The following is a 25,864-nucleotide window of genomic DNA, read 5'->3' on the forward strand; positions in this document are numbered from 1 at the left end:
AATCATGGTGGAATTCCTCAAGGGCTTCTTTTCCATGGGTCCAGATGATGAAGATGTCATCAATGTAGCGCAAGTAGAGTAGGGGCATTAGGGGATGAGAGCTGAGGAAGCATTGTTCTAAGTCAGCTATAAAAATGTTGGCATACTGTGGGGCCATGCGGGTACCCATAGCATACCTTCAAATCAGCGGCACTGCTATGGGTACCCGCCTGGCCCCACAGGATGCCAACACTTTTATGGCTGACTTAGAACAACGCTTCCTCATCACATCAGCCACACTATCAGAGGCACGCACACACACACACACAGAGTATAAGTTTTGAACAATTTAATACGGTACGCAGCAGTGATGATTGTGAAGCTTGGTTGAGCTGGTGAAGTCAGAGGGTGGAAGAGGGTGGGATATTTCCCAGGGAATGCCTTTCTGCTAAATGATGAACTAGCATTCAGCTGACCCCTCCAGGGATAACACGTTGTTAATGTAGCCTCACACTCTACAAGGTAGCACAAATGGAGGGAGGGGAGACAGCCTGGCGGACAGAGAGAGAGACACACACCCTGCGTGTGGGAGAGAGTGCGCAATGCGCGTTGCCCCTTTAAGTACGCTGACGCCACATTCTAACTACATTGTCTTTAAAAACATCAGGAAGTTGAGACAGCAGCTGCGGCCAGCTCCCTCCGTCCTGAGCCCTGTTGTGTCTCCCCCCTGCTCTCTATGGAGAAGGGGTAAGCGGGGGGCAGGAGTGGGGGGAGGGGGACACCCTGACATTAGTCCCCCTCTTCCCCACTCCTCTGCACAGCAAGCAGGAGGCTCCCGGGAGCAGCTCCCAGGCAGAGGGTAGGAGCAGCACAGGGCAGTGGGAGGGACAGATGAACTGCTGGCAATTGCTAGCCTGCTGGGCAGCTGCTGCACAGGGAACTTAGGGGAGCGGGGAGCGGATAGGGGGGCTGCCGGTCCACCCTGGTTCCAAGCCCCCCCAGCTCGCTGCAAAGGGCTGCTCTTCCTGAAAGCAGTGGACAAAGCAGGCGGCTGCCATACAACGTTATAAGGGAGCATTGCACAACTTTAAACGAGCATGTTCCCTAATTGATCAGCAACATAACCAGGAAACAAAACAACTTTAAGTGAGGAGTTCCTGTATATTAGGAACAAAAGGAATCCCAAATGTGGTATTGGTCCATTACTAGATGGAAATGGTAGAATTTTCAATAATAATTCAGAAAAGGCAGAAGTATTCTGTAAATATTTCCGTTCTGGATTAGGGAAAAAGCCAGGTGATATATTCACATCATATGATGATGAAATACTTTCCATTCCAACAGTGACTAAGGAGGATGTAAAACAGCAGCTATTAAAGTTGGCCATTTTTAAATCAGCAGGTCCAGATAAATTGCATCCAAGAGTTTTATAAGAGCTGGCCAATGAGCTTATTGGATGGTTAAGGTTGATATTCAATAAATCTTGTGCAAGTTCCAAAGGAGTGGAAGAAAGCTAATATTGTGCCAATACTTAAACAGGATAACCTGGGCAATTATAGGCCTGTCAGTCACACATTAATCCTGATAAACATAATGGAACAGCTGATACAGGACTCAATAAAGAATTAAAGGAAGGTAATATAAGTAATGCCAATCAACATGGTTTTATGGAAAATAGGTCTTGTCCAACTAACCATTGTATACCAGGTTTTTGTGTGTGCGCACGCACACATAGAGCTGCCCTATTTCATCCAGCTTCAATACAGTTTTCAGAGGCTTCCAGAATGTGGGACATAGTTTTTGCCCAACTTCACAAATGGAAAAATGTTGCACAAAGTGCTACCTTTTAATGGAAGTTTTGCAAAATCAAAGCACAAAAAGAACTGGCCTAGGCCTATCTCTACCTACTCCATTGTCACCTTGCAAGGTTTAAGGATGCCATAGAACAGTGGCTCTCAACCTTTCCAGACTACTATACCTCTTTTAGGAGTCTGATTTGTCTTGCGTACCCCCAAGTTTCACCTCACTTAAAAACTACTTGCTTACAAAATCAGACATAAAAATACAAAAGTGGCATAGCGCGCTATTACTGAAAAATAGCTGACTTTCTCATTTTACCATATAATTATAAAATAAATCAGTTGCGATATAAATATTTTACTTACATTTCACTGTATAGTATATGTACTGATTTGGCTAGTGCTTTTTCTGTAGCCTGTTGTAAAACTAGGCAAATATCTAGATGGGTTGATGTACCCCCTGGAAGACCTCGCATACCCCCAGGAGTACATATACCCCTGGTTGAGAACCACTGCCATAGGATTCACTCTGGGATATGCTTATTAGGCTTTCTATAGCAACCAGACTTACCATTCTCTCTCTTCACTATATGACACCTGACACCTTACCATACACTCACAGATGTCTTTCAGTATCTAAAAGGTCATTTTAAAAACCTATAATATCTATTTATAGCAGAGAGGATAATAACTGTAATAATCTTAGCAATTACACAACAGTAAAAGTTCTGTAAGAACATTCATTAATTGACTGATTAATTAGCAAAAACTTCAGATCATTGACCCAGATATCTCACCTTCCTATGTGCTTCCATTGCTAGTGTTGGCTCTCCTAATTGCACCCCCTTTGATAGAGATGAAAAATTGATGCTGGTATCTAGAGTTGGCACAGATGGTCCCAAGCAATTGGCAGCAATTGACAAAGAGCTTTTTGAACCAGCTTTAGAGGAATGGAGAGACTCCTTGAAATTCTTCAGTGCAATCTGTCTCTGTAACCGTAACACTTCCTTCTGAGATTCCCGCAACAGGTGACCAAAGTCTATGAGGTTCAGGCAATGAGGGCCCTCCTAAGGAAATGCAAACACAACATGATGTAGCCCCTGTGGTTGAAAGGATGGGAAATAGAGGTTGCTGGTTTTTTTTCATGAATTGCCAAAGTGTTGTTCAATAGACAACAGACCAGCACAAACACACCTGCTCTGTTTGCAAACCACTAGAACCAACATGGTGGAAGGAGGAAGAAAATGACCGCGGCCTAGATTCACAAAGGGACTTAGATGTCATGATGTTCACTGTCATGCCTAGATTTGGGGCGCTTAGAAAATCACAAGAACACACTGATTCACAGAGCCTGTGTAAGGTGCCCAGGCTCCCTATGCAGTGCCTGGGGAGAGACAGGAGCATAAGGATATGATCCACAAAAGCCAGCACCTGGGCAGGGAGCTGCCTAAACTAGCCAATGGGAAATGATGACTAAGTCCCACTCCCTTGTGAACATAGATGCCTGAGTCCAGGCTGCATGGAAGTGCCTATCTCTGCTACTGAATCACAGCCACGAATCCTCTCCTGATGTTGGGTGGCTCAGGGGCCTAACGCACTTCTTGTTAGAATCACTTAGGCAGGTGCCCAACTCTACCCAAAACAGCCAGAGGAGAAGGTGCAACCATGCACCTTATAACTATTAACTCAGCACTCCTCTGAGATGTGGGAGGCTAATGTACAATTCCCCCCTCTGCCTGAGGGGGATACAGGACTCAAACAGGGGGTCTTTTACCTCTCAGCATAGTGCTTTAACCACTGAGCTTTGGGATATTCTGACATGGGGCTCTCTAATTTCTTCTGTTGAAGCTGTTCCATTGTGGATAAATAATTAGAGTCATTGGAGCAGGAGGGCTGGGCACTAGGTCTCCCACCTGCTGGAGAGGGAGGAAGTTTGCCCTAACCACCAGCCAACAGAGTCATTCTCTCTCTCACTTTCTCTCTGGCCCAATGACTCCCTCTCTCTATCTCTCCTGTTGGCACTTTTCCACTTGGGATAAATACCTAAAGAGTCACTAGGCTAAAGAGAGATTGTAGTCTGTAGTCTGGCAGTTGGAGTACCCAGCTGGGAGGTGGGAGACCCACAGTCTAGTTCCTCGACTCCAAGGACTCTTTATTTATCCATAGTGAAACAGCTTCAATGGAAGAGACTAAGGGAGCCCCACATCAGACTAGCCCACAGCCCAGTGGTTAGTGCACACTCCTAAGTGGTAGGAGACCCCTGTTCAAATCCTTTATCTGCCTTGGGCGGAATTGAACTTGGGTCTCCCACCTCTAACCACTGAGGTAGAAATTATAAGATGGGCAATGCCACCTCCTCCAGACAGATTTTGAATGGAACCTGATGCAGGTTTGCCTCTGAGAAAACCCACCAGATCGGGACACAGGCAGATGAACTATCTACCCCCCAGTTTGTAGATCGCTCTGGGACGTAGACAGGAGACACCTAGAGCGACGCAGCAGTGTGCACATCCAGAGGCTGAAACATGGGCACCAAGGGAACTTTTACCCCGAAAATATAGGTGCTGAGTCAGTTGAGGCACCTGCAGGGTTCAGCAGAGTTTTGTGGATCACAGTGAAGCCTAAAAGTGGGACAGAGACACCTATGTACTTTTGTGAATCTCTTAGATTTGCCTGTGTCAATATGTGGCAAAAGCTCCCCCTAGGTAGAACACTACCACATGAAGCCATGCAATTACCTCGCTGTTGTTGTGACCTTAAGGGAGTTCCTGTATCCTGCGCTTACGGGAGCTCCTGCATGTACAATAACACGCAGCAGGGAGCGAGTCAGGATCACATTAATTATCCTCATTTTCCCTACAAAGCGAGGGTCTGGTTTGAATTCTGGCTGTCTGACTTACTCAGTGTGAATGTTAGAAACTAAGAAGATAAGAACAGCCATACTGGATGAGGCCAATGGTCCATCTAGCTCAGTATCCTGTTTTCCGACAGTGGCCAGTGCCAGGTGCTACAGAGGGAATGAACAGAACAGGGCAATTATCCAGTGATCCATCCCAGCATCCACTCCCAGCTTCTGGCAGTCAGAGGCTAGGGACACCCAGAGCTTGGGGTTTCCTCCCTGACCATCTTGGCTAATAGCCATTGATGGACCTATCCTCCAGGAATTTATCTAGTTGATTTTTGAACCCAGTTATACTTTTGGCCTTCACAACATCCTCTGGCTATGAGGGATGACTGCAGGTTGTGTGAAGAAGTACTTCCTTTTGTTTGTTTCAAACCTGCTGTCTATTAATTTCATTGGGTGACCCCTAGTTCTTGCGCGATGAGAAGGACTAAATACCCCTTCCTTGTGCACTGTCTCCCCAGCAGTCACGATTCTACAGACCTCTACCATGTCCCCTCTTAGCCATCTCTTTTCCAAACGAAAAAGTCCCCATCTTTTTAATCTCTCATCAGAGACTATTCCATACCTCCAATCATTTTTGTTGCCCTTCTCTCTTCTTTTTCCAATTCTAATATATCTTTTTTGAGATGGGATGACCAGAACTACACACAGTATTCAAGGCATGGGCATATCATGGATTTATATAGTGGCATTACGATATTTACTGTCTTACTATCTATCTCTTTCCTAATGGTTCCTAACATTCTGTTGGCTTTTTTTGACTGCGGCTGCACATTGAGGGGATGTTTTCATAGAACTATTCACAGTGACACCAAGATCTCTTTCTTGGGTGGTAACAGCTCATTTAGACCCCATCATTTTGTAAATATAGTTGGGATGATGTTTTCCAATGTGCATTACTTTGCATTTATCAACATTGAATTTCACCTGCCATTTTGTTGCCCACTCACCCAGTTTTGTGAGATCCTTTTGTAGCTCTTCGCAGTCTGCTTTGGACTTAACTGTCTTGAGCAATTTTGTATCATTTACAATTTTTGCCACCTCACTGTTTACCCCTTTTTGTTAGGAAGCAGCTCTGGCTCTCTACATATGTGGATTTTAAATGCTGGGGTAGGAAAGGATCTGGAAGGAAACTTTTTAAAATTCTGTCCCAAGAGGGCTGGTTTGTTCGTTCATGTTTAGCGAAAGTTAGAAGCTGGAACTCAGAAAGTGAGTTTGGGCTGCAGCTCTGGCACTGGCTGGTCATCCCGGCCCTACACTCCAGAGGCAAAACTTGCAGCTATCACAGCTAAACCAGGGGACACTCGGGAGACTTTCTCTCACAAATATTCATGTGAGATTTTTCACTAGTTTGTTTCACCTAATACTGCATCCATCAAAGTTTGGGTTTTTACATGAAATTTCAGGAAACCCAGAATTGTTTTGACAGGCAAAAAGACCGCAAAAGGCCAGTTCTGGAAAAGGCTGCACTCATGGATTTTGGAAGAGTTGTTGCAGGAGGCAATGCCCATTCCTCCAAAAAGCTCATAACCCACTGGATTAAGCAAAAGGATGGGAGTCAGGAAATCTTGACTCTGTGCCCACATCTGCCCCTGCAGGGCCCTAGTAATACCCTGCACCTTATAAACATAACTGAATTATAGAGCAGGTAAATATAATTGTCCCCATGTGTGATGGAATGTAAATCCTGTCAGGCACCAGAAGGGTTACAGGAGCCTGGGCCTGCTTCTAACCTGGGGAGGGTCTGGTCAGATGAGAAGATGGTTTAAGAAAAAGCAGAAAGAGGGTGATGGAGACGAGACTGAGCCAGAGGAGGGAAATGGTGTGTCTCTGGAAAGCAGCCTGTGAGAAGGCTGAGAAGACCAGGTGGGCTACTCCCAGGTGAGCTGGAAGCCTGCCTGGAGGTAGGAACCCTGATGAGCTGCACCCTGCCTGACCCCCAGAGGGAGGGGAAGAGTGCGCCACTCCCTGCACAAAGGAGCTGTTGGAGGTTCAGGACCCTGGGACAAGGTGTAGGGACAGACTATACTAGTCAAGGTGCCCACACTGTGCCTCATGCTTCAGAGCCTGAGCTCCAGCCCAAGCCACAATGTCTACACAACTATCTGTAGTGCACAATGTGAGCCCCAGTAACACAGGCGGACCTTGCCTGTGAGGCCTGCTCCCAGAAGCAGTCTAGACATACCCTTTGAAGTGGTCAGCCAGGTCACTCCTGTGGCTGGAGTAGACCAGAAGACAGTGGGGGATCCAGAGGCAGAGGTGCAGCTTCATTGCATCTTGCCACAAGGCAGGGCAGTGGAGCAGGACTTTGCTACACCAGGCAACAGAGGGGGAAAGTGAGGCATGGCGCTATAGGGACTGGCTTGAAGCCAGGATTAGAAGCCACGTCCTCCTGACTTCTAGACCCATGTCGAGTCCACTAAGGCAGTGATTTTTAGCTGGCAGGATGAGCAAAGGGTGAGCTGCAGCTTTGTGCGAAAGCTCTCTCTCCCCCCCTCCCAAACTCTCTAGGGGACAGTTGCTAAGGCCAGGGGGAGTGTGGGATCAGGAAAGAGAAGCTCATTCCTTCTGCCTGGCCCAGCTAGGCTGTTGCTACTGCCATTACACCCCACCCCTTCTGCAGCCTTCTTGCTGCTCTCTACCTACACCACATGCAGCTCAAGGAAAGCACCACGGGGAGATGCCATGACACAAATGGCCTGGCCTGCATGGCGCCCCAATGCTCAGGTATTTCCAGAACATCAACAATTCTCCAGTGCTGCAGGCAATGCAGGTGGAGAAACAATGAGCTGAAGGAGCAGGTCCACCCACAGCACTGCCCACCAGGCCCTGCCCAGAGGTCCGTCCACCTAACTCACCTAATGCATCCGATGAAGTGAGCTGTGGCTCACGAAAGCTTATGCTCAAATAAATTGGTTAGTCTTTAAGGTGCCACAAGTCCTCCTCTCCTTTTTGCTAACTCACATAGAATCATAGAAGTGTAGCTGATTTTCATTTTGTTGTCTAGCCCAGTTCTCCAGTTTATCAAGATCCCTCTGAATTTTAGCTCTTTACTCCAAAGTGTCATCTGCAAACTTGATCAGGATGCTCTCTATTCCTACATCTAGGTCATTAATAAAGATGTTAAACAACACCGGGCCCAGAACAGAGCCCCGTGAAACCCCACTTGAGACTTCCCTCCAATCCAACAGCATTCCATTAATAGTGACTCTTTGTTGCGGTTGCTTAACCAATTACGTATCCACTTAATGGTAGTTCTGCTGAGCTCACATTTCTTCAGCTTATTTATCAGAATGTCCTGTGGGACTATGTCAAAGCCTTGCTAAAGTCAGGGTATTTATGTCCACCTCATTCCCCCTATACACCAAACCAGTTACCCTGTCAAAGAAGGAAATCCAGCTGCTTTGACATGATTTGTTCTTGGTAAATCCAGGCTGCCTGCTAGTGATCACCCTTCATCCTCCAGGTTTTCGCAAATTAAATGTTTTATACATTGCTCTAGTAGCTTCCCAGGGATCAAGGTCAGGCTGACTGGTCTGTAGTTCCCCAGCTCCTCCTTTCCCACATTTTTAAAGATGGGCAGCACATTAGCCCTTCTCCAGGCTTCTGAGACCTCTCCTGTCATCCATGAGTTTGCAAATATTATTGCCTGTGGCTCCAAGATTCCTTCGATACCCTTGGGTGAAGAGCGTCTGGCTCTGCTGGTTAATTCATTCAAATTGGTCAGAAGATCTCTGACATGTTCTTTACTTATCCTGATCTGTGTCCCTTCCACTTTATAGTCTATGGTAACTTCACTAGTCATCCAGGCATGTTATTTTTTGTGAGAAAACTGAAGCATTAATAGTAGGCATTGAGCACCGCTGCCTTCCTATCATCTTCCGTTACCAGCTCACCTTCTCCATTGAGCCGTGGACCCACACCTATGAGCACCTTACATTCGTCTTTGTTGAATTTCATGTTGTTGTCTATAGCCCAGTTCTCCCATGTTAGCCTTGATCAAGCTACCATGATAAAAACAGAAGGATAGCCATGACAATACATGCAGCAGGAGGGGCTAGCCACCCCAGGTACATACATTTGGTCTCAGATGGATCATACTGGGGGCAGCTATCCACTTCCACAGCTTGTGCCACTGTGGCTACACTTCTGCTTTTAGAATTGCTAGTTCCATCAGAGCTAGCATGGGTTTGTCTCCTCCAGCTGGAAATTACACTTTCCAGTTCCAGCACAGACACACCTTTAGAGCTTAGCAATATGTGTGAGTAGTCCAAATTATTCCTTCCAATGTACATTATCTTGCACTTATCTACGTAGACTTTAATCTGCCAAAGTGTTGTCTGTTCACCTCACTTTGTTGGGTTCTTCTGCAGCTCCTCCTCACCCTATGACCCCTGTGTTTATGTTGCCTGATGCTTCCCATTATGAAGATTCTTCTGCCAGTTTTTTTAAAAATCTAGTGTCTCTGTGGTTTACAGAAGGAACTTGACATTTGCCAAGGGGGTAATCCTGAGCTAAGGGAGTTGCCCATGGCTGGCACCATGGAAATTCATTCAGATTTGGGCACGTTATTCACAGATATTTTTTTTTTAGGCCAGAAAGGACTATTACATCATCTAGTCTGACCTCCTGTGTAACACAAGCCAGAGGATGTTACCCAGTGATTCCTGCATCAAGTCCATCATTTCTGGTCTACTGCAGATCTGTGAGAGACAGCTAATTTTGATCTAAAGACCTCAAATGACCAAAAACCCACCGTTTTCCTTAGAAAGTGGTTGCAATGGCTAACTCACCTCACGGTTAAACATTTGCAATGTATTTCCAGTCTGAATTTATCTAGCTTCAACTTCCAGCTCTTGTAGATCTTGTTCTGCCTTTTTCTGCCTGACTAAATTCCATGCAGATAAGTGCAAGGTAACATGCACTGGAAGGAATAATTTGAATTACTCACCCCCTTCGCCGGGTTCTAAATCACTGCTAGTCACTCAGGAAGGAAAGGGAGAGTATCATTCTGGCCAGCTCAACCTTAATTCTGGCCTTTTCTAACTTCTGAGTGCTTGACTTTGGGATTACGGTCCTTTGATACAGTTTTTAAAAAATAATGAATATATGATAGAACTCTGGATTTAGGAATGGCCCTATCAGGGCTTAATCCTGAGAGGAGCTCAACTCGCCAGCCCTGCTCCAACAAAGCCCTGCAGCATGCTTTCAGCAGTGGGCAGCACAACTGAAGACTGATGAAGTCACTCAGAAGAAGTGCAGCCCAGAGACTAGAGCAGTAGCCTGGGACTTGAGTCAGTTCCCTGCTCTGCCCCAGACAAGACACCTAGGGCTAGATTCACAAAGGTACTGAGGTTCCTCCACACCAGAATTACATGTCTCTATCTGGGTTTAGGCCTCTAAATCCCAATTTTAGGCTCCACTGTGACTCTCAAAACTCCCACAGAAACCTTGTAGGCACCGAAATTCACATAACACCTACATTTTCAGGGTAAAAGTTCCCTCAGCACCTACACTTCTGCCTCTGGACACATCGCTGCTGCCTCCCTCTAGGTGTCCAGACACCCGTCTCTCCCCAGTACCCAACCATGAACCAGGGAAGTTCCTCTGCCTCACTTGTATGCAGGACACAATCCAGTAGGCATGCTCAAAGGCGCCCTTTTGGATAGGGTCCCATTCAAACAGGGAGGAAATGGCAGCGCCCACTAGCCTGGGATGTGGGAGACCCAGGTTCAATTCCCCTCTCTGCCAGACAAGAAGAAAGGATTTGAACAGGTGCATGGTGGCTCCTCTGGCTGTTTCGTGTGGAGTTGGGCACCTGCCTAAGTCATTTGCACAAGGAACACCTTAGGTGCCTGAGTGGTTCTGGCCTGTGAACCACTAGCAGAGATAGGTGCCTCCTTGCAACCTGGATTTAAACATCTACTGTATCTCTGTGGGGGAGCAGGGCTTAGTCACCATCTCCCATTGGCTAGATTAGGCAGCTCCCCACCTAGAATGCTGGCTTTTGTGGATCATATTCTTCCACACCTGTTGTTCCCTGTCCATGGTACAAGGAACCTGGGGGCTTTGTCGATGGCAGTGTGTTCCAGTGATTTGCTAGGCACCTAAAAGTGAAGCGTTGTGATGATGAGCAGCATGATGTCTAAGTCCCTTTGTGAATCTTGCTCCTAGTCTCTTGGTATCTCAATTATCTTTCTGTCAAATGAGGAAAATAGCCCTGCCCTGCCTCACAGGGGGGTTGTGATGATAAATCCATTACTGACTGAGGTGTGAGTAGGGGCCTAGAGCAGTAGCTGGGTTACTGTCAAACTTCAGAGACCACTAGTAAATCTGACAACGCTGGAATATTATTGTGTGTAAAAAATGAAGTATTTGCAGTAATTAACTTGTTCTACTGCTAAAACGGATCCATGAATATTTGGCTGGGGAAAGGAATTCACTCTGGGGCAAGCTGTCCAGAGTATTGAAACACTTTCACTGGCAGCAGCATTTGTAAAAGCACAAATTTTAAGTGTTATCAAACAGTCATGCAGAATATTCATGGAACCCAAATGTAGACTCTGCAGCTGTGAGTAGGCATGATGGAGACTCACTCTAGAGCAACCGCACTCAGTCAGAGAACACAACTGTGAGCTGCGTCCCCCAACAAAACAGCTTGACTTTTGAAAGGAAAATATTTACCACAAGCTGTTCTTTAATTGCAGAATTAGAGGGGGTTCAGAGAAGAGCAACAAGAATGATCAAGGGCCTGGAAAACTCATCTGAAGGGAGACTGAAAAGACTGGGGCTGTTTACCTTAGACAGGAGACAAATAAGAGGGGTTGTGATAAAATAGTAAATGGTCTAGAAGTTCTCCCTGTCTCATAACACAAGAACAAGGAAATATCAATTAAATTACAAGGTGAGAAATTCAAAACCAGCAAAAGGAAATACTTCTTCTCTGGTCATGTAATTAGACCATGTAACTCACTGCCACCAGATGTTGCTGAAGCCAACAATTTAGTGAGATTCAAAAAGAGACTAGACATATATATGGATACAACATCCCAGATCCTACTAATGCTAACAAACATTTTGGAAGGGAAATAAACCCTCCTGCTTCAAGGCTTAAGCCAATCTCTAAGTATCAGAGACTTTATGGGGTGCAGGTAATCAAACATCTACCCACTGCAGGGCTCTTGCACCTTCCTCTGACACGTCTGGTGCTGGCCACTGTCCGAGACAGGGCTAGCTGGACCGGGGGTCTGAGCCAGGCTTGTCCCACGTTCCTCTCCAACAAGCTACACACCAAGAATTATACTGAAGACATCTGAAAACTGAAAACTGTCCATGCCAATGAGTAAAACCCCAGAAAGACACTCACCTTCCCAGCTGTGAGCTTCTCCTGTAGCTCCCAACACTCCTGCTGCAAAGCTTCAATCTGTTTATCTTTCGCTAGCAGGGCACTGGCCTGTTCTGTCAAGTCCTTGGCACGCTGGTGGGCACATGCTTTTTTACACAGCTCTAGGCTGGAGCCCTTCACAGCCACTGGAGCATTTACCTGCACCAGGGAGAGAACAGCAAGGAAGAAACCACACATGTGGCGGTACTGTTAATAATCGCACAGTTAGGCAGCAGGCCCAGAGCAAAGAACCGGAGCTGGGGGGGTCACTAACTTTTTCGGTTCACTGGCAGCTTCGAAAAATCGAAAGAAAAAATATCAGTTGGAACTTCTGATAAATTTTGGTGAATCAAAAAAGCTGGCAAAAAATGTGCTTTGGAGCAAAGAAACGTTCTGTTCCGACTCCAGGCACTCTGAAAAGCAAAGCGAAGGGCTTGCTTCTCAAAGCAGGTGCTGCTCTTACAAGCGTTAGCCCACGGCTCTCACCTGGGATGAGATGGAAGACCCAGGCTCAAGGCCCCTCTGCCTCTTGTTTTCGATGGATTTGAATTGGTTTTCCCACATTGCATCCCACTGAGCTACAGGTACCTGGTTCTACCGTGTGCTCATGCAGTCAGTCAAAATGACTCTCAGCAGGTGGCTAGACCACTCAGAGGGGAGTCCCTGCTCCACGGCAGGCAGAGAAGGGAAGTGAACCTGCATCTTCTACATCCCACAAGTGCCCTGACCACTGAGCTAAAGGCTCCTCTTCCTCTGTCAGCTTGTGAGTGGACGGAGGGGGGACGAATCTGGAGGGACTGAGCTGGAGATGACTGCTGGGCTCCCAGAGACACCAGAGGGGCTGCTGGGCAGAGGGAGATTTCGACCCATCAGCTCTAGATGGAGGTTAATTAGCATTTCTTGTTAAGAGGCCAAAGCCATGGCCCACAGGAGTGAGCAGCAGAGAGAGAAGGATGTGCAATGCCCTGTGCATGAGACACATTCTACCCTAGGAAATGCAGCAGGAGTTAATAGCAAGTGTGGCTGGGGTGGTACTGAGCATAGGTCAGCTGTAAGTACACACAGGATCAGGCGATGTCCAGCACCGTGCAGCAGCCTGGCTGAACTGTGCGTGCATGGCTGAACCAGTGCTGGGTCCTGTCTGGCTCTAACTACACATGCATCCCCCACCCAGCTGCACCCACCACCAGAGCCCATTGCCAGCAATGGTGACATTTCCTAGGGTAGCCTTAATCACTGAGTGCTGGCAAAGCAGCCATCAGTCATGGCCAGGCTCCTTTGCTCTTCTCCGGACGCTCAACAGCCTTTACACAAGGGGCAGCCTCGGCAAAATCGAAGTTCTCTGCACCACTGCAAAATGAAGCCAGTTCCCAAAGGTCAGGATTTAATAGAAACCTGCTCACGGGTGACTCCCACCCCCACTGTGAATTTCCTCCTCCGTCAGTGCAAAGGGGATAGATAACTCAGTACAAACTCTTGTTTTCTAATTCCTTTCATATATCAAATCATCCAGCAGCAGGATCTCTGTGCTCAGGGGACCTTGCATCACTAGGCAGGCCCAGTGTGCTGCAGCATATCCGGGCATTGAAGCCACCTCTAGCAACCAAATGCTAACTCCTCAGCACCTCTCCCTTTAAATATACGCCTGCCACAGCAACAGTGCACAGATGCCTCCCACACACTCCCTTATTACACAAGGCTGGTGTGTTGTAACTAGACCAGCTAGAAATCAAGTTGTCCATTATACATTTTGTTTCTCTGAGGTTAGCAGCTCAGAGTGTTCATGTTCCAACACTCTGAAATCAGGTGTGTGTGTTTCTGGTGCTCACTGAAACCCATGGAGCCTTCCCTGTTCTGGAGAGATACAGAAGATTTTTGATGCAGTTTGAGGAGGAAAAGGGGGAGTTTTACTGGTCCATGTTATTTCTGCATCTCAGATGCCCCACTTTACCCACAAGTGACAGGCAACAGTGCCCACGAGATGCTGTTGATTTCTTTGCCCAGTCCCTGAAAGGTGCTTTGTGCTGCACAGAGAACTTGCACAGAAAGCTCCCACAGGGGGAGCTTACAATGGACGTTTCAGAAAGGGCACAACCCCACAGCAGAGAGTTCTCCAGCAGCACAATCGCACAGCGACCCCAGTCACTCCACTGTACCTGCACCAATAAGGGGTTTTCAACTATCTAAAAAGCAATGATCCTAGTCTCACTTCTCATGGGGACTGCAGAAGGAGAGCTGGCACGCACCAATTCCAGGATCCAGACAGTGCCTGTCCTGCCTTCTCCTGTGGACATAGCTGCCACCTCTTTCAGAGCTGGATTAACTATGCCGACAGGAGAGCTCTCTGATAACAGTTTTCAAGTACGTAAAAGGTTGTTACAAGGAGGAGGGAGAAAAATTGTTTTTCTTAACTGCCGAGGACAGGACAAGAAGCAATGGGCTTAAATTGCAGCAAGGGCAGTTTAAATTGAACATTAGGAAAAACTTCCTAACTGTCAGGGTGGTTAAGCGCTGGAATAAATTGCCTAGGGAGGTTGTGGAATCTCCATCATTGGAGGTTTTTAAGAGCAGGTTAGACACACACCTGTCGGGGATGGGCTAGATAATACCTAGTCCTGCCATGAGTGCAGGGGACTGGACTAGATGACCTCTCAGGGTCCCTTCCAGTTCTATGTTTCTCCCCCCAAACCATGCCAAGGCTTCCTGGGTACTCAGGAGACTGACACCAGGGGAAATAACCATCTGCCAGATGACCTTTGCAAATGGCTGAAGATGCCCTGACTGAGCAGGCGAGTCTCTCTGTCAAGGCTGTTCTCCTCCTGCCTTTCAGTATGAGCGCAAGCTGCTTTGGTACAGCTGCGGCTGTGCAGACGACCCTATGCCAACAGGAGAGCGCTCTGCTGCCGGTGTAGTTAGAATCAAAGAATCTCAGGGCTGGAAGGGCCCTCAGGAGGCCATCTAGTCCCACCCCCTGCTCAAAGCAGGATCAATCCCCAATTTTTGCCCCAGATCCCTAAATGGCCCCCTCAAGGATTGAGCTCACAACCCTGGGTTTAGCAGGCCAAGGCTCAAACCCCTGAGCTATCCCTCCCACATTAATAAGCAATTAACCCACCTCCACAAGAGGCGGTCGCTGTGTCGACAAGAGAAGTTCTCCCGCTGACATAGCACTGTCTACACGGGCCTAGGGTAGTGTAGCTGTGTTGCTCAGGGAGATGCCCTGAGAGACGTCGCTATACTGCTATAAGCCTGCAGTGTAGACCTGGCCTCAGGATATGTCTGCACTTAAAATACTACAGCTGCACCACTGCAGCACTTCCCTGAGGACACCACCCATGCACGCAGGAGGGGTTCTCCCCTCAGCTTTGCTACCCACCTCCCCAAGAGGCAGTAGCTAGGTCAGCCGGAGAATGCCGGTGCTGTCTACGGCAGGCATTAGGTCCATTCCGCTGTGGCTCTCCAGAGACGGATTTCTCCCATAGCTGTACCAACGTAAGTGCCCAGTGTAGCCCAGGCCTCAGGCTCTTCCTCCTAATGAGAAGCTATGACCTGGCTGGGGAATCTCACGAGTATTGCTTTGGAGCAGGGTTAGCACTGAGCTTGCGTATGTGACACCCATTTCCCAGGGGAGACACAGGGGCCCTGAGAGGGACCTGCCTCGAGCCACACAGCACATCAGTGCAACCATCTAAATTCAGACTCGGTGTTCCTTGTCCCAGGCCCTGTCCCAGCAGACTCGGCTGCCTTTGACCTTTGCTGCTGGCAGTTGAGCAGCAGGGGCTTCTGCCTGCACCTCTGCCTCTGAAAGGCCCTGGCCAGGAGAAGGGGAAGGGGACGCAGTTCTGAGTGGTGGAGAAGCTTGGACACGTAGTCATACCCCTTGTGTCCTGCCTGGCGAGTGAGCAGAGCTGCAGCACAGACTCTCAGCAAAGGACTTCGAGGCACTAAGCTCAGCACAGTGTATACCGAGAAAGGCTTTTACCCCTACCCCGCCGGCCGCAGGCATCACCCGCTGGCAGAGGGCTAACACACTGTGAGCAACTGGTCCCACTCGGCCAGGCCATGGAGGAAGCACACAGCTTGCCTTTGAATGCTCAGCAGAGACACTGCTACCCCCACTTGTGTGGGCATGTTCCAGGAAGTAAATTCAACCTGGAGCAGACACCTAATGCCCACACACCAAACCAATGGCTACCCCACCCACTGGTCAGGACTCTCATCACGTCCTCTCCCATCACCTTGTGTCAGGGTTCCTTCCCCACTCTGAACTCTGGAGTACAGATGTGGGGACCCGCATGAAAGACCCCCTAAGATTATTCTTACCATCTTAAGTTAAAATTTCCCCAAGGCACAGATTCCTTTCTTGACTTGCGATTGCTGCCACCACCAAGTGATTTAACAAACTATCAGGGAAAGGACCACTTGGAGTCCCATTCCCCCAAAATAGTCCCCCAAGCCTACACCCCCTTTCCTGGGGAAAGCTTGAGCATATATCCTCACCAATTGGTTACAAAGGGACTACAGATCCAAACCCTTGGGTCTTAGAACAATGGAAAAATCAGTCAGGTTCTTAAAAAGAAGGATTTTATTTAAAGAGAAAAAGGTAAAAGAATCACCTGTGTAAACTTGGGCTGGTAGTTAACCTACAGAGTAGCGGAAAATTCAAAGAGCACAGAGGAACCCTTAGCCTTAGTTTCAAAGTTACAACAAAACAAAACCTCCCTCTAGCAAAGGGAAAATTCACAAGTTGAGAAAACAAAGATAAACTAATACGCCTTGCCTGGCTGTTACTTACAAGTCTGAAATATGAGAGACTTGTTCAGAAAGATTTGGAGAACATGGATTGATGTCCAATCCCTCTTAGTCCCAAGAGTAAACAGCCACAGAAAACAAAGAAGCCAACACAAAATGTCCCTCCCCCAGCCCAGATTTGAAAGTATCTTTTGTCCCCATTGGTTCCTTTGGTCAGGTGCCAACCAGGTTACTTGAGCTTCTTAACCCCTTACAGGTCAGGAGGAATTTAGGCTCCCCCTATGGTTACGACACCTTGTGTGGCTCATCTCTTCCCATTCCAGTTCCTACAGCCCCTCACTCTCTCCAGCTCCCGGGTCCTCAGCACACTGCAGACATGCCGCCTGGCCAGGGCCAGACTCTGGCCCCTGGTGCCTGGTCCTTCTCCTCCATTCAGGATCCAGCCTCTCTCTCCTCCCACCCCCGGCAGGCTCCAGGCCCTACCCCCCTGCACTGGCATCACAGCTGCCTACCTCAGGCCTGTTGGTCAGAGACTCTAACTGCCTGGCCTCTTCTGGAGCTCCCCTTGCTAGAGCAGGCCAGGGTGAACCTCTCTGGAGTCAGACAAAAGATCTTCCCAGCAAAAAGCCCTGGGCTGGAGAACACCCTGAGGTGGAGGCTGAATGTGCAGTAGCCTGACCATGGTCACAGCCTGATGCAAACCACACAGGCAGCCTCAGAAACTAAGAGAAGGGGTAAAGAGCAGGAAGGGAGGAAGGCATTGCCAGAGCAGGGCATGCTTGCAGCCCAGGTAACCCAATGGCCTGTCTCTAACAGGGGCCAGCCACAGCTGCTTCAGCAGAGGTGCAAGAAGCCCTCCAGTGGGTAGTTCTGGACTAACTTTCCCATGGGGAAGTGTAATGGCATGGAGGTCACCCCAGCGTGTCCCTCGTGATCAGGTACAACATGATCGGTGAGACCCTTCCTCAGTTTCCCTCACCCAGGGCATAAACAAGTCCAAGCAGGCTTTCCAGTACTAAAGAGCATCCTCTTCAGGGGGCCTTGTTCATTTAACAGGAAAGAGCAACACAAAAGCTTCAATTAGCTGCTCCCCCAGAAGCTTTCCACCCCTGTTTTTCCCCTTTAGCCCCAAAGCCGGCTTCTTGGCCTGGCAGCTTGGTGGGCACTCAGCTAGATCCCCATCTTCCCCTCAACTACACCAGTCCCTAGTGGCTCCCCAGGAGGTCCAACACCCAGTTCATTCCTCTGGAGCACTTTCTCTCCAGGCCTGTTCCTCTCTCCGGGATCCTCTGCTCTCGAGGGAAACACCACTGGGAGTAGCTTCCTGCCCAGCCTCCTGCGGAGTCTCTCCCTCCGCACCTTCCTCTTTTCTGGGCTTCCTGACTGAGTCCCCACAAACCTGTGTTAGGCCCAGGTGCCCCTTACCAGGTGCAGGTGCCAGAGGAACCAACTCGGGGCAGAGCTCTTCTCAACCTGCTGCTCACAAAATGGGGAGAATTAGTAGGGGAAGCAAAAGTGGATGGGAACCTGGGAGGCAGTGACCATCAGATGCTCGAGTTCAGGATCCTGACACAGGGAAGAAAGGAGAGCAGCAGAATACGGACCCTGGACTTCAAATAAGCAGACTTTGACTCCCTCAGGGAACTGATGGGCAGGATCCCCTGGGAGAATAACATGAGGGGGAAAGGAGTCCAGGAGAGCTGGCTGTATTTTAAAGAATCCTTATTGAGGTTACAGGGACAAACCATCCCAATGTGTAGAAAGAATAGTAAATATGGCAGGCGACCAGCTTGGCTTAACAGTGAAATCCTTGCTGATCTTAAACACAAAAAAGGAAGATTACAAAAAGTGGAAGATTGGACAAATGACCAGAGAGGAGTATAAAAATATTGCTCGGGCATGCAGGAGTGAAATCAGGAAGGCCAAATCACACTTGGAGTTGCAGCTAGCAAGAGATGTTAAGAGTAACAAGAAGGGTTTCTACAGATATGTTAGCAACAAGAAGAAAGTCAAGGAAAGCATGGGCCCTTTTACTGAATGGGGGAGGCAACCTAGTGACAGAGGATGTGGTAAAAGCTAATGTACTCAATGCTATTTTTGCCTCTGTCTTCACAAACAAGTTCAGCTCCCAGACTACTGCGCTGGGCAGCGCAGTATGGGGAGGAGGTGACCAGCCCTCTGTGGAGAAAGAAGTGGTTCGGGACTATTTAGGAAAGCTGGACGAGCACAAATTCATGGGGCCGGATGTACTGCATCTGAGAGTGCTAAAGGAGTTGGCGGATGTGATTGCAGAGCCATTGGCCATTATCTTTGAAAACTCATGGCGATCGGGGGAGGTCCCGGATGACTGGGAAAAGGCTAATGTGGTGCTCATCTTTAAAAATGAGAAGAAGGAGGATCCGGGGAACTACAGGCCAGTCAGCCTCACCTCAGTCCCTGGAAAAATCATGGAGCAGGTCCTCAAGGAATTAATTTTGAAGCACGTCGAGGAGAGGAAAATGCTCAGGAACAGTCAGCATGGATTCACCAAGGGCAAGTCATGCCTGACTAACCTAATTGCCCTCTATGATGGGATAACTGGCTCTGTGGATGAGGGGAAAGCAGTGGACGTCAATTCCTTGACTTTAGCAAAGCTTTTGACACGGTCTCCCACAGTCTTCTTGCCAGAAAGTTAAAGAAGTATGGGCTGGATGAATGGACTATAAGGTGGATAGAGCGAGATCATCAGGCTCAACGGGTAGTGATCAATGGCTCCATGTCTAGTTGGCAGTCGGTATCAAGCAGAGTGCCGCAAGGGACGATCCTGGGGCCGGTTTTGTTCAATATCTTCATTAATGATCTGGAGGATGGTGTGGATTGCACCCTCAGCAAGTTTGCAGATGACACTAAACTGGGAGGAGTGGTAGATATGCTGGAAGGTAGGGATAGGATACAGAGGGACCTAGACAAATTAGAGGATTGGGCCAAAAGTAATCTGTTGAGGTTCAACAAGGACAAGTGCAGAGTCCTGCACTTGGGATGAAGAATCCCATTCACTGCTACAGTCCTGCTGCTAGGGACCGAGTGGCTAGGCAGCAGTTCTGCAGAAAAGGACCTAGGGGTTACAGTGGACAGGAAGCTGGATATGAGTCAACAGTGTGCCCTTGTTGCCAAGAAAGCTAATGGCATTTTGGGCTATATAAGTAAGAGCATTGCCAGCAGATCGAGGAATGTGATCATTCCCCTCTATTCAGCATTCGTGAGGCCTCATCTGGAGTACTATGTCCAGTTTTGGGCCCCACACTACAAGAACGATATGGAAAAATTGGAAAGAGTCCAACAAATATGATTAGGGGACTGGAGCACATGACTTATGAGGAGAGGCTGAGGGAACTGGGATTATTTAGTCTGCAAAAGAGAAGAGTGAGGGGGGATTTGATAGCTGCTTTCAGCTACCTGAAAGGGGGTTCCAAAGAGGATGGATCTAGACTGTTCTCAGTGGTGGCAGATGACAGAACAAGGAGAAATGGTCTAAAGTTGCAGTGGGGGAGGTTTATGCATTTAGGGATTAATAACAAGAATTTTAGTTATAAGGTGGGGACGCATCAATTAGAAGTAACAGAGGAGGAGAAGGACCTTGGAGTATTGGTTGATCATAGGATGACTATGAGCCGCCAATGTGATATGGCCGTCAAAAAAGCTAATGCGGTCTTGGGATGCATCAGGCAAGGTATTTCCAGTAGAGATAAGGAGGTGTTAGTACAAGGCACTGGTGAGACCTCAACTGGAATACTGTGTGCAGTTCTGGTCTCCCATGTTTAAGAAGGATGAATTCAAACTGGAACAGGTACAGAGAAGGGCTACTAGGATGATCCGAGGAATGGAAAACATGTCTTATGAAAGGAGACTCAAGGAGCTTGGCTTGTTTAGCCTAACTAAAAGAAGGCTGAGGGGAGATATGATTGCTCTCTATAAATATATCAGAGGGATAAATACCGGAGAGGGAGAGGAATTATTCAAGCTCAGTACCAATGTGGACACAAGAACAAATGGATATAAACTGGTCATTGGGAAGTTTAGACTTGAAATTAGATGAAGGTTTCACACAGAGGAGCGAAGTTCTGGAATAGCCTTCCAAGGGAAGCAGTGGGGGCAAAAGACCTATCTGACTTTAAGATTAGACTCGATAAGTTTATGGAGGAGATAGTATGATGGGATAACATGATTTTGGCAATTAATCGATCTTTAAATATTAATGGTAAATAGGCCCAACAGCCTGTGATGGGATGTTAGATGGGGTGGGATCTGAGTTACTACAGAAAATTCTTTCCTGGGTATCTGGCTGGTGAATCTTGCCCATATGCTCAGGTTTAGCTGATCGCCATATTTGGGGTCGGGAAGGAATTTTCCTCCAGGGCAGATTGGAAGAGGCCCTGGAGGTTTTTCGCCTTCCTCTGTAGCATGGGGCATGGGTCACTTGCTGGAGGATTCTCTGCTCCTTGAAGTCTTTAAACCATGATTTGAGAATTTCAATAGCTCAGACAGAGGTGAGAGGTTTTTCGCAGGAGTGGGTGGGTGAGATTCTGTGGTCTGCATTGTGCAGGAGGTCAGACTAGATGATCATAATGGTCCCTCCTCACCTTAATATCTATGAATCTATGAAAAGCACTGGAATGGGTTACCTAGGGAGGTGGTGGAATCTCCTTTCTTAGAGGTTTTTAAGGACCAGCTTGACAAAGCCCTGGCTGGGATGATTTAGTTGGGGATTGGTCCTGCTTTGAGCAGGGGATTGGACTAGAAGACCTCCTGAGGTCCATTGCAACCCTGATATTCTATGATTCTAATGAACTGCTGCCCAGCTACCTAGGCAATTAACTAGCCACCAGCAGGGGAGCTAGAACTAGGGGTCCTGGGGTTGCGGCAGCACCCCCTGGCTTGAAGTGGTTCCATCGCATACAGGGTTTGCAGCTTGGTTCAGTGGCTCCCAGCACCCCTGCTACACACATTGTTCCAGTGCCTCTGTCCACAGGTGGAGCTGGGTTGGCTCCTTCTCCTTAACAGAACTTGTCACAGGAAGACTAGGTGCCTGATACTCTCTGGGACCTGCCCCCGGGACAGCGAGTTTCTTCCTACCCCTGTCAGAGAGGCTGGCTGGTGCCCTGAAGCAGAAGGGCTGGTCTCGCTCTGATCTTTCTCCTCTCCTCCCACATCACTGGGGATCTCCTATTACCCACAGAAATGTCCTGTTCATCTTTTTAATCCTCCTAAGGAAGGAGGGAACAAATCCGAGTTACGGCAGCAGTTGAACCTTCAGAAGGTGAGTGCCCATTTCAAATGATCTCTTCCTAACACTGTGTCTGGCACTTACATAGCCCAGTGATTGGTGCCCCAAAGTAACTGAACAGGCAGGCAGTTGTGCCAGTGCATGTGGGAATGAAGGGCAACGCCCACACACCATGGAAACCTCGCCCACCTGCATCCACCATGACCTCACTTCCCCTCTCATTTACCATGCTGATACCTACTCCCTCTCCAGCAGCACGTGCTCCATCTCCCCCGGCACGCTGCGGAGAACCCACTGAAACCAGCCAGCCAGTGGTTACAATTACCACCAGGTCCCACACCCCACTATGCCATGGCCACACTGCAGGTATCACCAATGTGGTAGGGAAGACACTCGGAGGGACACTCTGGTAGATGCTGGCATGTTAATGGGGATGGGTGTAGAGCTGAGCTACCCAATACAGCAGAGTTACCCAATACAGCAGGGCAGTTTGAGGGGAGAATGTCAGCCTGAATGGTGAATTTGCTCTCTTTCGCGGGCTACAGCGAGAGACAGGCTTTTGGCATTCCTGGAATTGTGTCTGTGGCACCCCAAGGCTCTCCCGGGGGGTTCCAAGGAAGCCTGCCTGGGACACATGCTGTATCTTCCTGTTATCCAAAGGTACAGGATGGCAGTATTGAAAAATAACCTGCCAACTCTGCTCCAGTTTGCATTCTCCTCCAATTACCCAATCATTGCTAGGAATAACTAGGGGCACTGAAGGCCTGCGGGGAGGGGATGGACAGGCAATGCCATGCCACATGCTGCTGCTGCAAACGGTTAAACACTTACTACTTTGAGGTTTGCTTCCTGCAGTTTTCTTGCTCTTTCCTCCAGGCGCTTTGCGATCAGGGCCAGCTCTGCATTCTTTCTCTTCAAGTGCTTCACCTTCTCCTCAGTCTCGGGAAAGCAGCTCTTCCGCTAAGTAATGAGTGGAATGGTTAACAGCCCTTTTGCTCACCCTCTGTTCACAGCCCTACAGCCCCCCAAGCCTCCATCTCCAATCTCACCCTGTCCAGACAAGGCCCCCATTATAACTACACAATCAGAGAACTAGAGCCGGCAAAGGGCCTTGGCAGTAGAAGATCCAGTCCATCCTCTGGGGCTAATGCAGGATTCTTCAATTTCTACATTTTCTAGCATTTTGTCTGCTCAAGTTTTACAGATCCCGGGTACTGAGGCTTCTACCCCATTTCCCTGAGACTCTTCCACAGCTTCCTATGCCTCACTGTCAGTTTATTTTTCCCGATATTCATTCTAAATATTGCCCCTTTCTTAATTTCATCCCATTGACTTCCAGTTAAGCCCCTGGATGCCACCCTACACAGTTCTCCTTCTGCTGTGCTTACATCCTTTGGCCATTTGCAGGCTCTTACGCTGTTCCCCGAAGCATCCCTTAGCCAAGCCAGGATTTAGCACTTTCAGCTCCTCTCAAATAGAAATCCCTCCATTCTCCTTAACCATTTGTTTTTTCTCCTCTGAGATCCCTGCAGTTTATCTGCAGCTTTCCAACCATATGGTGCCCAGGACCGACTGCAAGCTTCCAACACCACACCCCTGATTTGCGCCATATAGCTTCTTCAAAAGCTGCCCCCAAATCACACTTGGCTCTTTTGCTGCCACAGCACATGGATCTCTCATGTGCATCTACCTCTCCCCGCAGTCTCTCTAGAGATCACTGCTTTCCCAACACTCCATCCCAATCAGTCTCTGTGTTTCAAATGATTTGTCTCTACGTGTGTTAATTCCATTTTTCCAAATTGTATCTCATTTTATTTTCTTCCCATGTTTCTATTCTCTCTAAATCCTTTTTTATTATTTATCTGTCCTCACTGATAAACTGCAACTGCTCCAAATGTAATGTCATCTGGCAACATCATTCACAGGCTGTTTACTCCTCTTTTAGAAAGCGTTAAGTAAGATGAGCCCTAAAACCAACTCCTGCCATGCCCCAGCTGGATGCTCCCCAGCATATCTGCTATTTTCATGACCCTTTCTTTACCCTTTCGATCAGTGATGAGATCAGAGTTAATGTCGAGAGTAAGATCTCGGGAGACCTGGTTTGATAAATGCTTTACTAAAGCGCACGTGCATGGCATTACGGGGGAGCAGTAGTGACACCATCGGTGGGTTTGGCCAGCTTCTTTATTTGGTGGGGTGCTAAAGCTATCCCAAATCTGTGTATTTTGAAAGATATGATTAATTTTAAATCCTTAATGCAGATATCAAAGGGGTTGATTTTTAAGGGCTTTTTGAAGGAAAAAAAACAACCTGGGCTTAGGTGTCATTGTCCCAAACTCACCATTTTGGATTGTTTGCGCTTTCTTCAGATCTTTGTCAAAATACAATAAAGCAGCATAAGGGATTAAATTAATGTGCGCAAATGTTTAGTACGTGTTGTTTGGACCAATGTAAACCTTTCAGCTCATTGCAGGCCACTCCTCTGAAGGTTTGTAGAGGTTTGTTTTTTTTTGACTGTTGATGGTGGATACATTAACAATGCTCCAGGCGTAAGAGTTACAAGGACACCCTTGTCTACACTACAATGTTCTGCCGGCAAAAGTTACGCCACTTTAATTAAAGCGCTGTTGCATGTCCACACTAGCTCCTTGTGTCAGCAGGGTGCATCCACACTAGCAGCTCTTGCATCCACACAGAGAGCAGTGCTCTGTGGGTAGCGATCCCACTGTGCAACTGGCCGCAGGGTGCTTTGGGAAGGGTTTGCAATGCCTCATGGGACAGGTACAGCCTCACATGATGCAGGTTTCTCAGTCCCATGGTTCCAGGGGCATCCTAGTAGAGTGCCAGCCGCTTTTTCAACTGAAGTGTGTGGGGGGAGGGGAGGAGAGTGGTGTGTCTGGGGCGGGGGAGACAGAAAGGCTGACCGACCTCTCCTGAGGCAGGGGGAGAGGGACACACACACACACACACGTCAGCCCCCAGCTCTGCTCGGCACAGCCGTCTCTCCCGAAGCAGCCCACTCTGCCTGCCTGCCTGTGGTTCTGTGATTCCCGCCGAGCTCTCCCACAGCCTCCTCAGCTGCGGGGAGCAGCATCCTGAGCAGCTCTGTGAGCTCTCCATGCTGAGGGGTGTCAAACCAACGCAGCAGTCCCTGTCCCCACCATGCTTCCCGCAGCAGCAGTCTGCCTTCCCCTGCGTTCCAATGATTTGCTCTTTGTTCCCCCAAGGAGCAGCAGGCTCAGCTGTCAGATACTTCCCCGATCTTTGAAAAGGGAAGGACACATGCCTGCAGGGCAGTAGAGATCAAAACAGTGAGCAGAGCGGTCACGGCAGGCATTGTGGGATACTGGTGGAAGCCAGTTATGTCAACACGTCAAATAGCAGCATCTACAAACTTTGCTGCAAAAAGCTTTATGCCTCTCGTTGAGGTGGTTTTATTTTGTTGGCAAAACAGCCCTCCACTTATAAAGGTTTATGGGTCTACTATTGCGGCCGGCTTAGCGGCTCTGCTCTTCAGCTTGAGCATTCGCGCTGCTGAGCTTAGAACCTGAGGTCTTGGGTTCAGTCCTTGCAGGTGATCCCAAAGTCTTGTTATAAATGGTGCCCAGAGAGGGATTTGAACTGCTGTGGTTCTTGGAAGCTTTGGGATGAGCTTCCCTAGCCAGGAGCAATGGAGAACTAACACAGTGTGGCTCTTTGTCACGCTCAGTAGTTAAACCACTTACATAACTTTCCTGTGGAACTTCTCCTGCCCGTGAGCTAGAGAGTGATGAGCATGTGAA

General features: G+C 48.3%; 1 protein-coding gene across 20 annotated transcripts in view; it reads right to left on the reverse strand.

The window, feature by feature from the left end:
* TSPOAP1 (TSPO associated protein 1) overlaps window positions 1-25,864 on the reverse strand; it is a 242,914-nt gene that overhangs the window by 196,036 nt on the left and 21,014 nt on the right. For 16 of the 20 annotated variants that reach the window (XR_007353149.2, XR_012665321.1, XR_007353148.2 and 13 more), the window contains 3 exons: window positions 22,914-23,042; window positions 12,050-12,226; window positions 2,576-2,845 (listed from right to left, as the gene is read on the reverse strand). The exons of 1 other annotated variant lie outside the window; for it this stretch is intronic. Coding sequence is in view for 16 of the 19 variants with exons in the window: in XM_075120718.1 (XP_074976819.1) it covers window positions 2,576-2,845; window positions 12,050-12,226; window positions 22,914-23,042 (576 nt within the window). In the remaining 3 variants the exon portion in view is untranslated. The remainder of the gene's footprint in view (window positions 1-2,575; window positions 2,846-12,049; window positions 12,227-22,913; window positions 23,043-25,864) is intronic. 3 more of the 20 variants (XM_075120723.1, XM_075120724.1, XM_075120725.1) reach the window with 3 other exon arrangements.

The sequence above is a fragment of the Caretta caretta genome, chromosome 17 (assembly GCF_965140235.1).
Source record: "Caretta caretta isolate rCarCar2 chromosome 17, rCarCar1.hap1, whole genome shotgun sequence".
In the NCBI taxonomy this organism is placed as follows: Eukaryota; Metazoa; Chordata; order Testudines; family Cheloniidae; genus Caretta; species Caretta caretta.